Raw genomic sequence first — 14,426 nt, forward strand, 5'->3', positions numbered from 1 at the left:
GGTTTTAAAGGAAAAAAGAGAAAGTATAGAAAAAGAAGAGAAAAGAATCAAAGATGAGAAACAGGGAAATTATCTGTAGAAGAAGTAACTATCAAAAAAAATCACAAAAAGCAGCAGGAAGGTAGGAGGAGACAGAAGAAGCCAAAGGAAGAAATAATATCTAGGAAAAAATTCCTGTATAATAGTACAGACCAATAATCTCAGTATCAGATGATATGTGTGTGTGACTTAGGCTGGTGGATAACCTGAGTTTGGGGAGTTCTGAGCAGCAGAATTTAGTGTCCACGCTAAGTGAGGCATAAATATGGTGAGACCCTGGGAGCATAAAGCCACTAAGCCGTCTAAGGAAGGATAAACTGCATAGGTTGGGAAAACAGAGCAGATAAAAGCTTCTGAACTGATCAGTATTGACTGGAAGTAGACACTATATTTCCAGCATGGAATTAGATAGGGAGATTGTCTCAAAAAGAGTTTGGGGGGAAGAAGGAAAAAAATCAGCATCAAATAACATAAATATATTTAGACAAATGAGGAAAGAAAAAAGACAATTGGATTTAGAAGGCAGGCTTGACCTTAAAGAAAATTATTTCCAGTTATAGATAAACAGATTGAGGAGTGATATGGGTGTCAAAAAACTGAAGACATGGAGTCTTTCCAAAACATGAACAGGGGAAGAGGGATAAAAAGAAAGAAAAAGCATAAGGAAGGGGCAAGATAAAGGATATCTGAGCTTTTTCACAGATAGAAGGAAAGAGTCCACAAAGCAGAAAACATTTAAGATGCAAGAGAGAGGGGGGATGTTGGAAAATTATGGAGGGAAGCAGAACAAACTCACAGTTATAGGGTTTAGCTTTGGCTAGAAAAGGGGAAACTTTATCCTCTAGGACTGGAAAAAGATAGACAAAAAGTCTGAGGACTCTAAGTAGAGTGAAGGACACTGCGGATCTCCTTTACTAATCAGCAAGCAAGGATATTATAAATAATGGTAGAATTTCCCTTTTGACCCAGCAATCCTACTATTATATATATATGCCCCAATGAGGTTAAAGAAAAAGATTAAAGTCCTATATTTATCAATGTTTGTTCATAGAAACACTCTTATAGTAGCAAAAAAACAGAAACCAAATAGGTATCCATCAATTGAGGAAAGGATAAATAAACTGTGGTATAGTAAATGTAATTATTATTGTAAATAAAAAATTATGAATGTAAAAGAAGAAATGTAATAAAATCTAAAAATAAGTCAAATTCTGAATGCATATAAAAACCACTATTTGTCTGAGAGAACAACAGATAATGAAATATAACGTTTTTCCATCATCAGAGAGATTGGGGGTCATTGCAACAGAAGGTTACATATAGTATCATGGGTGAAAATACTATTTCATTTTCTTTTTTTTCAGGTTTTTAATTTTTGTTATAAGAGAGAGGTTAAACGTTGTGGGAAGGAATGGGAGTTATATCTAGAACTAATATTGATACAAAAATAAAAAGCACAGATAAAATTTCTTTTTTAAAAACATTCATTCCAAGATGCTGCTCAAAAAAAGTTAAATATTTAAGATCATTTGATAAAAATTAAAAACAGTCTTATTTCATTTCCCCTCAAAAATAAATGGTGAAAAGATTGGAATTAGTGGTTTGAGAAAGTCTTTGATATAGGCCATTATGGGTTATGTGAGAATTAATAAGAAATGAAATTATTAGAGTACAGCAACAGGGGAGCAATCAAGGTTAGAAAGCTTCAATTTTTTGGTAAAAAGTCTACATGATTTCAGAATTTCATCTATTTAAAATTTTTTTCTGGATTGTACATGTATTACCACACAAAACATATTTCTGTATTACTCATTTTTATAAGTTATTAATCTTATAATAAAAGCCCTTGTCTCAAAAAGCATTCTTTTATAAGAAAACTATGACTTATACAAAAATAATTATAATACAAGGTAGGATGTGATCTAAATTTTGAGACAAGAAAGACTATTTGCAACTGGGAAGATTGGGAAAGTCATAATGGATGAAGGAATAGTGATAAAGTATATTCTTAGAAGAACTCTATGAATTAATGCAGAGCAAAGTCAACACAACTAGAACAGTTTCAATGCATCCTGATTTAAAACTTATTAATTTTTAATTCTCATTTCATTTTGAATGAGCATAAGATAAAGCTGACTGACTACTAATGATTTAATGCAGAAGTTCTTAAATTTTTTGTTTCATAGACCCTTCTGGTGATCTGAAGATCATGAACCCCATCTCAGAATTTTTAAGTGATTAAAATAAAATACAAAGGATTCTAAGAGAAACCAATTATACTAAAATACAGTAATCGAAATATTTTTAAGAAAGTTCACAGGCCTCAGGCTAAGAACCTCTGGTTTAAATGTTAAACTACTAAAAAAGATAGCATTAAGAATTTTGGAGACTAACTTCTCTCTACCTTTTTGACTGCCATAATGGCCTGAAAATCCCACAAAGACAGGCATGCTAGGGTAATTATTGGAACAGCAGCTATAGGCCAAAAGAATCCCCAAACATGCCTTTCTTATGACAGTCAATTTCCAAGGCAGACATTGAAACTACAAAAGGCATATTCAGGAAAATCTGAATATGGTTTTTGCTTGATATTTTGACTGGATAAGGGATCTTAGGTGTTGTTTTTACTTTTAAACTTTAATCCTCAAGTTAGCTGAAATTACCCTTCCTTTCCAACTGTCTTAAGTTCCTGGAAAATTCATAAAGTGAAATGTATACCCAATCGGATTATTGCATGATTGCCACTCTGTCTGTGCCTTCAAATAGCACGTGCCATTTTGACGGTGGGATGTTATTCAATCTTTTAATTAATATTTCTAATGTTGATTTCACTGAACATTTATCTCTCTTTATTCTTTCCCATCAGGCTCAGTTTGAACTGAGGGTCTTCCACATTAGGGGAGAGCACGCTGTAATAACGGCAAGACTAGAAGAAACCATTGAAAATCTCAAGTGTGAGTTAGAACATCGGTTAAGTGGAGGATGTGACAAGACCAGAGATGTTTGCATCTCTACAGAAGATGATAATCCGCCAAAGACCTTTCGAAATGTCTACATCCAGACGGACAGAGAGACTTTTCTAAAACACAATGAAGATGAAAGCAAAACCATCAAAAGTAACCAAATAGTACCCAAAAAGCTGAACATCTCCTCTCTAAACCACATATCTCCTCCAAATGACAACAAAGACACCACTTCAATCTTCCAGTCTTTAGAAAGCTGCCCATCCGGTCAACAACAGTCATCTCCCATCCCTGCTCCTCCACTGCCAACAATAATCCCTGCACCTCCTCCCCTTCCACCAGGACTTGGGCCTCCGCCATCGCTGTCACAATCCAGTGCCAGGCCACCACCTCCTCCTCCTCCTCCTCCACCACCACCTCCACCACCTCCTCTTCCTCCCCCACCCCCTCCTCTTCCATTACCCCTAAGTACTGGGACTCCCCCGCCCCCTCCCCCCCTTCCCATCCCACCACCTCTCCCTAGCACTGGGCCACCACCTCCTCCTCCCCCAGCTCCTCCAGGAATTGGAACACCACCTCCTCCTCCTCCCTTCTTTGGAGGCAACACATCCTTCAGCCAGATTCCTCGAAAGCCTGCTATCGAACCCAGCTGTCCCATGAAGCCTCTCTACTGGACAAGAATACAAATAAGTGGTGGAAGGTAAGGAAAACTCTGCCATGCCCCCTAAAGCTTAGCTTCTTGTAGCATTCCCAGAAGCTTCCACTTCATTCATAGTCATATATTGGTTCATTGTGTAGTCTAACATTTACCCAATGCATGTTCTCCAAGTTCTCTGTGAGTATCTTGGTGATGATGGGATACTTCTGGAAGAAGGGGTGTCTATTGAATTTGGCATCTATTTGGCAGATTTTGACTGGACTTTTCTTGACTAAATCTTTGATGATGGTATGCCAGGCAATGATCTTTTGAGCAGGCACAGCCCTTCCTGACAGCTAATAGGTCATTTTTACAGACTGGACCTGGGTGTGTCATTGGGGATTAAAAGAGAGAGTAAGAAGACCAATTGTGCAAGAGATGATATGCATTTTGATAATGTTTTTGAAAAAGATTTCAAAAAACAGATTCTTCAGGTAGTAGTAGTGCTATTTTAGGTATGCTAAAATATTTAGAAATATTTGTACTATTCAGGTACAGGAAACTGTGTGATGAAGTGGAGAAAGCTCTGGGCCTTGAGTCAGGATGACCTAATTTCAAATCCAACTTGGCATTTACTAGCTGTGTAACCCTCAACAAATCATTTAACCTACTTCAGATTTCTCAACTGTAAAATGAGGATGATAATAGCACCCACCTCCCAAAATTATTGTAAGAATGAGATAAGAAAATATTTATAAAGTGTTTAACACAATGTCTGGCACATAGTAGGTACCTGAAAAATCCTGCCTGTGTTCCTTCCTTCCTTCCTTCCTTCCTTCCTTCCTTCCTTCCTTCCTTCTTTCCTTCCTTCCTTCCTTTCTTCCTTCCTTCCTTTCTTCCTTCCTTCCTTCCTTCCTTCCTTCCTTCCTTCCTTCCTTCCTTCTTTCCATCCTTCCATCCTTCCTTCCTTTTTTCCTTCTTGCCTGCCTACCTATTTTCCTTCCTTCTTTCCTCTCTCTTTTAAAAATAGAACCAAATAAAATTGAACCCTGAGGCCAAAGGGTGCATGATAGTGTCTACAACTAGTGAGTAGAAATAAAATAATTCTTAAATTAACTGATATCGGGCAGTTAGTTGGCACAATGGATAGAGAACTGAGCCTGGATTCAGGAAGACGTGGATTCAATTCTTGCTGCAGACACTTCATAGCTTTTTAATCTTGGGCAGTATGCTTACCCCCATTTGCTTAGCCCTTACTCTTCTGCCTTAAAATTATTAACTGAGAGAAAGTAAAAGTTAAAAAATATAAAATTGAATTCGTTTATTGAAAAATTATATTAAAACTGTGTCTCCTGTGTCTTCTAGAAAAGGCAGAATGGTCTAGTGAAAACAGTGCTGGGCTGGGAGTCAAGCAAGACACGTAATTAAATCCCAGCTTTACTTCTTTCTAGTATATAACTATAGGCAATTCTTTTTGGCCCTCATCAATAAATTTCAAGATGATTTCTCAAAGATTGAATGAAGACCAGATGAGGTAATATATGCAATATTTGCATTCCATTTTATTACCACTATCTTTCTAAAATATCACTTTGTAGATCTTTCTGCAGACAGTTATGAATGATAATTGTTAATTAATGAATAATTATATACTTTTATAAATTATATAATTGAATAAATAAATTAATAATAATTGCTAGTATGTATATAGCACTTTATAATTTGCAAATTGTTTTACAAATATTAACTCGTCATATCTGTATAACCACCTTGGGAGGTAGGTGCTATTATTATCCCTAATTTACAGATAGGGAAACTGAAGCAGAAAGGTTTAATTGACTTGCCTAAAGTCATATAGATAGTAAGTGTTTGAGGAAGTAATTTAACTCGGGTCTTCCTGGCTCAAGGTCCAATCTACTATGCTAGCTAGCTACCTTAGATTATTTGAACATTTTCATTCAAACCAATATTCACATAGATTTTTAAAACTCCTTTACTGCCAATGAGATTAGTGGATGATATACAACTTTGTTTTATCTTTTCATAGCTTCCATCTTCCACAATTTGCCAGTTCTGTTCCTTGACTGCCATCTGTTCTCCATCTTCATTTGTTAACAGAGCTTGAGCCTGATTATAGGAGATGGACCTAATGTCAGGGTTGAAGGGGTCACCATATATCATCATATAATTGGCACATTTGTGAGGTGATACTCATGGTCTTCCTCCTCCATAGACATTTTTTTTGCAAATTAAACCAATGTTACCTACAGCTACCATGAGAATTTATGGGAAAGAATGAACAAGAATTATGTAGGATGGGAAGGCAAATAAATATTTGATCATGATCTGTGTTGGTGGAAGGAGGAGCCACAGTGGTCAAATCCCAGAGCCAGCAAAGTACCAACTGCCATCTTGTCTAGCCTCTATTTTCAAGCTAAAACTGGTAGGGGCAGAGGGGATGAGCAGTAGCGAGATCTAGGTGGAAATATTATTGAATGACCATCAGTATTCAGTGTATGTTATTTTTGTTCATCATAGTGATGGTCAGGAAAAAGGAGGGAAAGATAGGGAATGGAAGGGAAGGAAGGTAGCCAGGGGTCCCCCCTATACAGTAATAAATTGACCAGGGTTTTCTTGTAGGTAGGCTAGGGAATAAATTAAATCAGGCTAGACTCCAAAGAAAGTTAGGTAGGTTTATTTAGGGTTAGGAAAGGAAAATTTGGGAAAGTCAGGGAAAGTTTGATCTCAGGCTGCTAGGCAGGGACCAAAGCTCTCCACCAAGATTAAGGGAAAAAGGTGCCAAAACCCTAATTTCTCTCCTCTTTTATTCTCTCTCTGTCACTTCCCACAAAGGAAATGGGATGTGTCAGAGGAAGTTGCAGTAGAGAGTCCTAGGAGATAGAGTCTCACAGAGCTTAGGTCCACTTCAAAATGCATAATGGTATAGAACAAACCACATGATGATGCCTGAGACAATCTATGGGACTACTAAATTACAGTAGTAGGAAAACATAAAGGAATCAGGATGGGAAATGTTTTAAATGTACAAGTACGTGAATAGCATAATCCCACATAGGTAGTGTTTGGAGTCTTTCTTTAGCCCACCATTAATAAAAAGTTTTTTTTTAAAAACCCAAAGTTTATATTGGGCAGCTACTATTAAATATTGAAGCAAACACACCCATGATCCCAAAATAGCCACACCCCAAACTCAAGTGCTCCTGGCAGTCCTACCTAAAGACAAAGTGAAGGCTCCTAGAAAATAACTTTCCAGAACATTTATTTTGAGTGATTTTCATTTATTTGGCATCCTCAAATGCAAGTGGAGAAGCACTCAAGGTTAATAGATTTCATCTCCCAGCCACATAATACAGTTCTCGGACAGTACTTATTTCCATTCCCGTGTGTGCCTAACTAGTCTTTTTCCACATTCTGTCCCACCTGCTTTCATTATCAATGGGTAATACTAGAGCCTTGTAACAACACCACTGGGAGAGACAGACTCTGCTTCTGCAACTCAATCTGGGTTAAGTACAGGCCAGAGAGGATTGTTGTCTGCATTTTTTCCTCCTTATGTATTGTACCATTTTGAAAAAGGAAACAATTTAATATTAAAACTCTCATTAGTTTCAAAAGAAATCTAGTGCTTTAGTTTTGAGGGAAACGAAAAGCAGATGAATCTATTTACAAGTCCCAACCAGGGGCATCAGGAGAAGCTGGCTCAGTAAGAGTTTCAGGCACTGAGCCAGAATGTATGAGGTCTGAGTTGGAGATGGGCACAATTCCCTCTGAATAAACTGTGAAGTCTATTCAACATGGTCACTTTCTGCCTGCACTGGATGTTTTATGATTTAATATGGTCCCACTGGACTGTATTCTTCCTCCAATTTAAACCAAAATACACTATGATTTTACTTCACTCATATACTGTTTTGGAGAGACCCTTTGAAGGAATGAAATGTTTTAATAATTGGCAGATAACCACATTGTGCTAAAAACTGAATATGGATATGTCCTCTGATAACTGACACCCTAGATAACAGGATGTATATAATTACACACAGACACATGAACATTTTTTGTGTGTCTATCTTTTTTTGTTGCTGTTGTTTAGTTGTTTCAGGCTTGTCTGACTCTTTTGAACCCCATTTAGGGTTTTCTGGGCAAAGATACTGCAATAGTTTGCCATTTCTTTCTACAATTCATTTTTACAGATGAGGAAACTGAGGTAAACAAGGTTAAGTGATTTCCCAGGGTCACATAGCTAATATGTATCTGAGGCCAGATTTAAAGACAGTCTTCTTGACTCTAGGCCAGGCACTCTATTCGCTGTCACCTACTGGGACTCTATTCTTATTTCTGGGGAGATAGCATCTTATTCTGGAACACTAACTCTGTTGTTCTTAGAGTTTATGGACTTGGGTTTGAATCTTGACTCTGCCACTTAATATTTTTGTGACCCCAGGCAAGTCACTCAACTTCTCTAATCCATGGTTTCTTTATTTATAAAATGAGAAAGTTGGACAAGATAGTCATTAATATCCTTTTATAATTCTAAATCTGTAAATCTAAATATTGATCATTTTTTAGCAATAGAGAAATCTTCTCCTAAATCTCCCTGACTGGCTTCCTAAGTATTTAGGTTTAACAAAACAAACTTTTTAGAATTGCTACTTTCAATAACATTGTTAATAATGTATGATTTGCCCCATTTTCTTGTTAATAACACCATTAATAAATAGTTTGTTAATTTTCAGTAATTTCAGTCACATCTGACTCGTCATCATTTGCAATTTTCTTGACAAAGATACTGGAATGGTTTGTCACTTCCTTCTCCATCTCTTTTGACAAATGAGGAAATTGAGGCAAACAGGGTTAAATGACTTGGTCAGAGTCACACAGCTAGTAAGTGTTTGAAGCCAAATTTGATCTCAGAAAAATTAGTATTTCTGACTTCAAGACAAGTACCCTATCTACTGTTCCACCTAGCTGCCTTAATAGCAATAGTAGTTCACAATTATATACAACTTTAAAGTTTACAAAGGACTTCATATACATTATTTCCTTATAGCCTCACAACTCTTAGAATCTATTATCTATATTTTATATGAGGAAAACTGAAGGTCAGAAATGTTAAGTAGCTGACCTCAGGGGCACATAACTGGTACATATGAGAGGCAAGCCTTTAGCCAAAATTTTCCTACATGCAACTACAGTGTTTTAACACAGCACTATGCCTTCACTTTTCAGTTCAGGAGTTCAGATGATCTTATGGCAGATATTCAACAGAGTTGTAGAAAACCCAGCCTTAGAGGTTTCCCTTGTTGTTCCCACCAAAAATGAAGCAATCCTCAGTTGACAAGTTTCAATATGAAAGTCTATTTATGATAAGTCCCTTATTGGAAATCTGAATACATTTTCCATGGATATAGCAACATCCTATTTTCTATGAGTATCACAAGAATCTCAGAATTGAAAAGGAACATAGAATTCTCTAGTCTAGTTCACAACTGAATAGGAAACACCTTCTCAAAGACCTTTGCCAGTGATATCTAACTTTTGTTTGACGATCCCTGGGATGCCTTTCCAAGCAGTCCATTCCACTTTTGGACAGTTCTAAGTCAGATGTTTTTTCCCTTTTTTTAAGCAATTGTGTGGCATAGTAGATAGCCTGCTAGACTTGGAGCCAGAGGCACCTCAGTCCAAGTATTGCATCAAATTCTTTCCAGCTATGTGATTTGGGCAAATCATTTAACTTTTTTTAGCCTTAATTTCCTGATTTGTAAAATGGGAGTAATAATAGTAATTCTCATTGTTGTGATGAACAAATGAGTTAACATGGGTAAAGTTTTTGGCAAACATTAAAGTTCTCTATTTACAGAGCTATCCTAGCTATCATCCTCATCAATAAAAACTTGGGCATTTTTTTGTCCAGTTGTGTATGACTCATGACTCCATTTGGGATTTTCTTGGCAAAACATACTAGAGTGGCTGGCTGGCCATTTCTTTCTCTAGCTCATTTAACAGATGAGGAAACTGAGGACAACAGGGTTAAGTGACTTGTTCAGAGTCATATAGCTAGTGTCTGAAACCATATCTGAAGTCAGGAAAATGAGGCTGCCTGACTTCAGGTCCAACACTCTATCTGTTGTATCACTTAGCTGCCCATGACCATTCTCGATTCTGCCCATTGTTCCTATATCTTCCTAGGGACAAGCACAGAATTAGTTAATACTTTCACTAGACAGCTCTTCTTATGCTTGAAGACTTCTCACTTCTCTAACCATTCTCTTCTTCAGATGAAATTTTTTATTCTTCCATCTGTCTTGATCAGGGGCATAGTTTTGATTCCCTTTACCATCTTGGTTGTCAGTTTCTGGGGCATGGCTCTTCAGAACATAATACAAAACTCCAGATGTGGTCTGGCCAAAGCAGAGTACATTGATACTTTAATCCCCCTCATTCTGTATACCGTGTTTCTTTTATCATAGCCCAAGATTGAATTTGCTTTTTTTGACTGCCATGTCATACCTTTGACTCATTAAACACTAGACTAAAGCCATTAAATCCTCAGATGTTTTTTCACATGAATTATTGTCTAGCCACGTCAGCTTATCCCAACCTCTTAGGTTCCTAAGCTAACCTGCAGCAAAAGATCACTTTAATCTATTATATGGTTCTAATAATATTAGCTAAGAGAAAAAGGAAAAAAAGACAATTTCTTTCTGACATTCCTAAGTAAACTTTTGAAATAAATGGTTGAGCTTGGATAGACCTCCCAACTCCCCTTCAGATTACTCTCACTTTCTAATGCCCTGCTCTCTAGGATGCCAGCCATCCTTTTTTGATGAGTCCTTAAAGTGCTATGGTGCTGTGATCCCTGAAGCCAAAAGCATTTATTAAGTACTAACTGTATGTCAGGCGCCCTGGTAAATGAAGCCAATAAGCATTTATTAAATGTTAGGTATACAAAGACAAAGAAAAACACTGCCCCTACCCTCAAAGAGCTTACATTCTAACAGGGGGAGAGAATACCTAAAAGAGACTTGGGGGATGAGGAAAAGGTGGAATGGTGATGAAGTCAGAAGCAGAGCTCAGAGAACAATGAAGGGATATACACTGAAAGTGGGGCAGTTAGGCTGAATAGTAGAGAGAGCAAAGGGCCAGGAATCAGGAAAACCTGTGATCAAATCAAGCCTTAGACATTTAGTAGGTGCACACCTGGGCAAGTCACTTAACTTTTTCTGCCTTGGTTTCCTCATCTGTAAAATAAGATGAGGAAAGAAATGGAAAACCACTCCATTATATCTTTGCCAAGATATCAAAATACCTTTGCCAAGAAAACTCCAGATGGGGTCAAGGAAAACCACACATGACTGGAATGACTGAATATCAAAAACCCTGAAAGTACTCAATGGTCTAGTGAAGACTTTGTGGGTTTTTAAATTAATATTCAGTAACTAAGTAGTATATTGTAAAAGTTTTATTAATAATAACTAAAGTAAAAATAAAACTACCTGAACTCAGCCTAGTTGCTAGTAAAAAAGGAGAGTGGGAGGAGTTTACAGCCAACTTAAATACCATCAGGCAAAGGTGAGGACTCAGGAAAAGGGGAAAGGATTCTAGGTAATACAGAAAGGAATTTTGGATAATGTAGTTTTAGGGGATCAAGAATTTCTAACTATACAACTTCCATTCCTTCTGTACAGATGATCTCGGCTGAGTATTAGAAAGAAGTAATCTTATTGAACTACTGTATATAAGTTTATGAAGTAATAGCTGTTGAACCCTCCTGAGAGGTATTGGAAGTTGTAAGTGACAGCCTGGGGGGAAGAAGTGACTGCTGAAATAGCACAGGTCATGGAGTCAGGAAGACCCAATTCAAATCTGTCCTTAGCAGTGCAACCCAATAAAATATTTGTAAAGTACTTTCTAAACTTTAAAGTGCTTGTTGCTGTTGTATAGAATCCAAATGAATCAATTTTCTAATAATCTATATCATTATATATTTTATAATGTATAATAAAATAAATATATATAATTATTTTATGTAATATGATATTAATCTATGTCATAATCCAATTAATGACACTGCAACCAATAGACAAAGCTGTAGTAAAAACAATAGCAACATCATCAGGAAGCTAGGCAGTTATTTAAGGCAAAAGGCACTCAGCTGAGCCAGACCAGGCATTTCTAGGAATCTGATTCCACAGTCAGTGACCCTGAATTGTTTTTGCTTATCTCAGCTCCTCTTTAGTTTTCTCTTCCTCCAAGGTACCAGAAACTTGCTTTTCTTTTTTTTTCTCCCATAATTTTTGATGACAAGTACAAGAAGAGTTCTTATAGGAGGAGAAAGAGTTGGTGGAGGAAAAGGAGGAGGCAAATGCACCAGCGAGTTGGGGTTGGGGTTGGAGTTGCCCAGACTAAAATAAGGATCATTTTTAAATTGTTGTTTTAGAGTAGTTCAGTTTGACCCTTGGTGGGTACAGGCAGACTCTAGCTACAGATGTGGAGGCCTGGGAAAGGCTTGGAGACTGCTTGTATCTGTCTCAGATAATACTGAGCCACTATTACAAGTTGGTTTTGAAATCAAAGTAAGAAGAATCTAATAGAGTGCATGAGGGCAGCAAGGTGGCCCAATGGATAGAGACTCAGGTCTAGAGATAGGAGGTCCTGAGTTCAAATATGGCCCCAGACACTTCCTAACTGTATGAACCTAAACAAAGTCACTTAACTCCTATCACATAACCCTTACCATTCTTCTACCATGGAATCAATATTGTTTCCAAGTCAGAAAGGAAGGATTAAAAAAACTTTTTCCTGGGGATAAATTTTAAAATTAGAGTCTCTATCCTGACTATGTCTTTGATTTTCTAAAAGTAAACTTGGCAAAATTTCTGTTTTATTTTAAATAAAATTCTGTAATGGTACCTTTCAAGAAGTCTCAGAATTCAGGGAAAGAAATATTGTGGAGACTTACCAATTTGATCTCACCAATCTTATGGCTGAATCCTCAGTCATCTTTTTTATTGTACTTTGCCAATCCATCATTTCAAAAAGCGTTCAACTTTTAGGATGTATAGTTGCCTTAATATCCATATCATGTTCTGATATACCTTTTGAACTTCCCCTAAGCCATATTATTGTAATATGAAAAAATAACATATTCTGAAACTCTTGCAAGGGTTATGTTTTTCTTAAATAATTTTGACAAAAATCTCATTGTTTCACAGTCTCTTTGATTTCAATTCATTATTTCATTTTCCTTTTTTTAAAGCCAAAGTACTACACCAACCTTATGGGACTCCCTAGAAGAACCTGATATACAAGACCCCAGTGAATTTGAGTATTTATTCTCCAAAGACACAATTCAACAAAAGAAAAAGCCATTGTCAGAATCCTTTGAGAAGAAAACCAAGGTCAAAAAGGTACTGAGTAATTTTAGTAATAGACATTATATTCCTCTTCATATAAGCTGACTTTTTTACTCATCTTTTCAGATAGTATTAGAAAAAATTTTGAGTCATAGAAAGAAAGGAAGGTAGCTTAAAATTAATGAGAGTCAAAACTAGATTCCCACTATTATATTTAGAGGGTCTGCAAACTTTTGTGCTGTTTTACACAGTGTTTTATCTGAGCTCATGACCTGGGTCTATTACTTTTGCATCAGCATGCATAATGACTTTAGTTCTTCAAAAATGCATTTAAATTTAATGAAAGAACAATATTGGAGAAAATAGTACTCTCCTCTTCCTTCTTAGTTTCCCTTTCCCTAATTCCCTCCTCCTTCCCCCATCCCACCTTCTGAGCTATGGGGTAATATTCTATTCCACAACAACAACAAAAAAAATTGAAGGTTACACATGGCATTGCTATTATATGGAATTTTAGCTCTGTTTCAATAGTTTTGTTATTTAAGAAATTTGATATAGGCATAAAGAATCCAGGACTAGGAGTCAGGGGATCTAGATTAAGATTCTCACTATCTCATATGTAATTTTAGACAAATCATTTTTACCATCTAGACCTGAGCTTATTCATTTGTAGATAATAGGAGTAATGATAATAATATTTGACTGGTCTATCTCGGGGAATTTCAGAAATTGAAGTGACCTTAGCAGTCACCTATTCCAATACATCCGTAATGGAAAGGAATCTTACATTTCTTTTATCCAACCTCTAAATGAAAATCTCTAATAAGAAGGAGCCTACCACCTCCCAAAATAACCCTGCATGACTTTGGGGATAGCTCAGTGGTTAGGAAGGTTTTTTCCCTAAACTAGAGTCTCAGTTTGCTTTTTCTGAAACCTGCACTTGTTGCTCCAGATTAGTTCTTCCTCTAGACCAAACAGCAAGTTTAATTCGCTTCTCACAAGAGAGCCCTTCAAATATTTGAAAACAACTGTATTTGCTGTGATAACTTTATCCATACCGCCCTGCTGCCGACACACAGTCCCCAATATTCTCTCTTCTGAAAATTTGATAAGTATATCATCTAAGCCTTTATCCTAATTCCTGATAAAAATGTTAAACAACCAAGTAAAGTCAAATACAGAACTCAGGAGACTCATTACCAACTTGATATTTGAACCATTAAGAACAACTTTTTGAATCCACCTATTCAACCAGTTCTGAAACTATAATTAAGCTATGCCATCTTACCTTTCTCCTACCTTTCCCCAAGATTGTTTTGGGATATTTTATCAAATGCTCTGCTAATATCTAAGTAAACTATATCTACTACATTCAGTTGACATCTACAAGCTTAATAAGGCTTTCCAAAA

At 36.6% G+C, this 14,426-nt stretch overlaps 1 protein-coding gene across 3 annotated transcripts in view; it reads left to right on the plus strand.

The window, feature by feature from the left end:
* Positions 1-14,426, plus strand: part of FMN1 (formin 1) — a 588,141-nt gene that overhangs the window by 326,831 nt on the left and 246,884 nt on the right. For all 3 annotated transcript variants that reach the window (XM_056810223.1, XM_056810225.1, XM_056810224.1), the window contains 2 exons: positions 2,906-3,702; positions 12,920-13,070. In XM_056810223.1, coding sequence (XP_056666201.1) covers positions 2,906-3,702; positions 12,920-13,070 — 948 coding nt within the window. The remainder of the gene's footprint in view (positions 1-2,905; positions 3,703-12,919; positions 13,071-14,426) is intronic.

The sequence above is a fragment of the Monodelphis domestica genome, chromosome 1, assembly GCF_027887165.1.
Source record: "Monodelphis domestica isolate mMonDom1 chromosome 1, mMonDom1.pri, whole genome shotgun sequence".
Lineage (NCBI taxonomy): Eukaryota > Metazoa > Chordata > Mammalia > Didelphimorphia > Didelphidae > Monodelphis > Monodelphis domestica.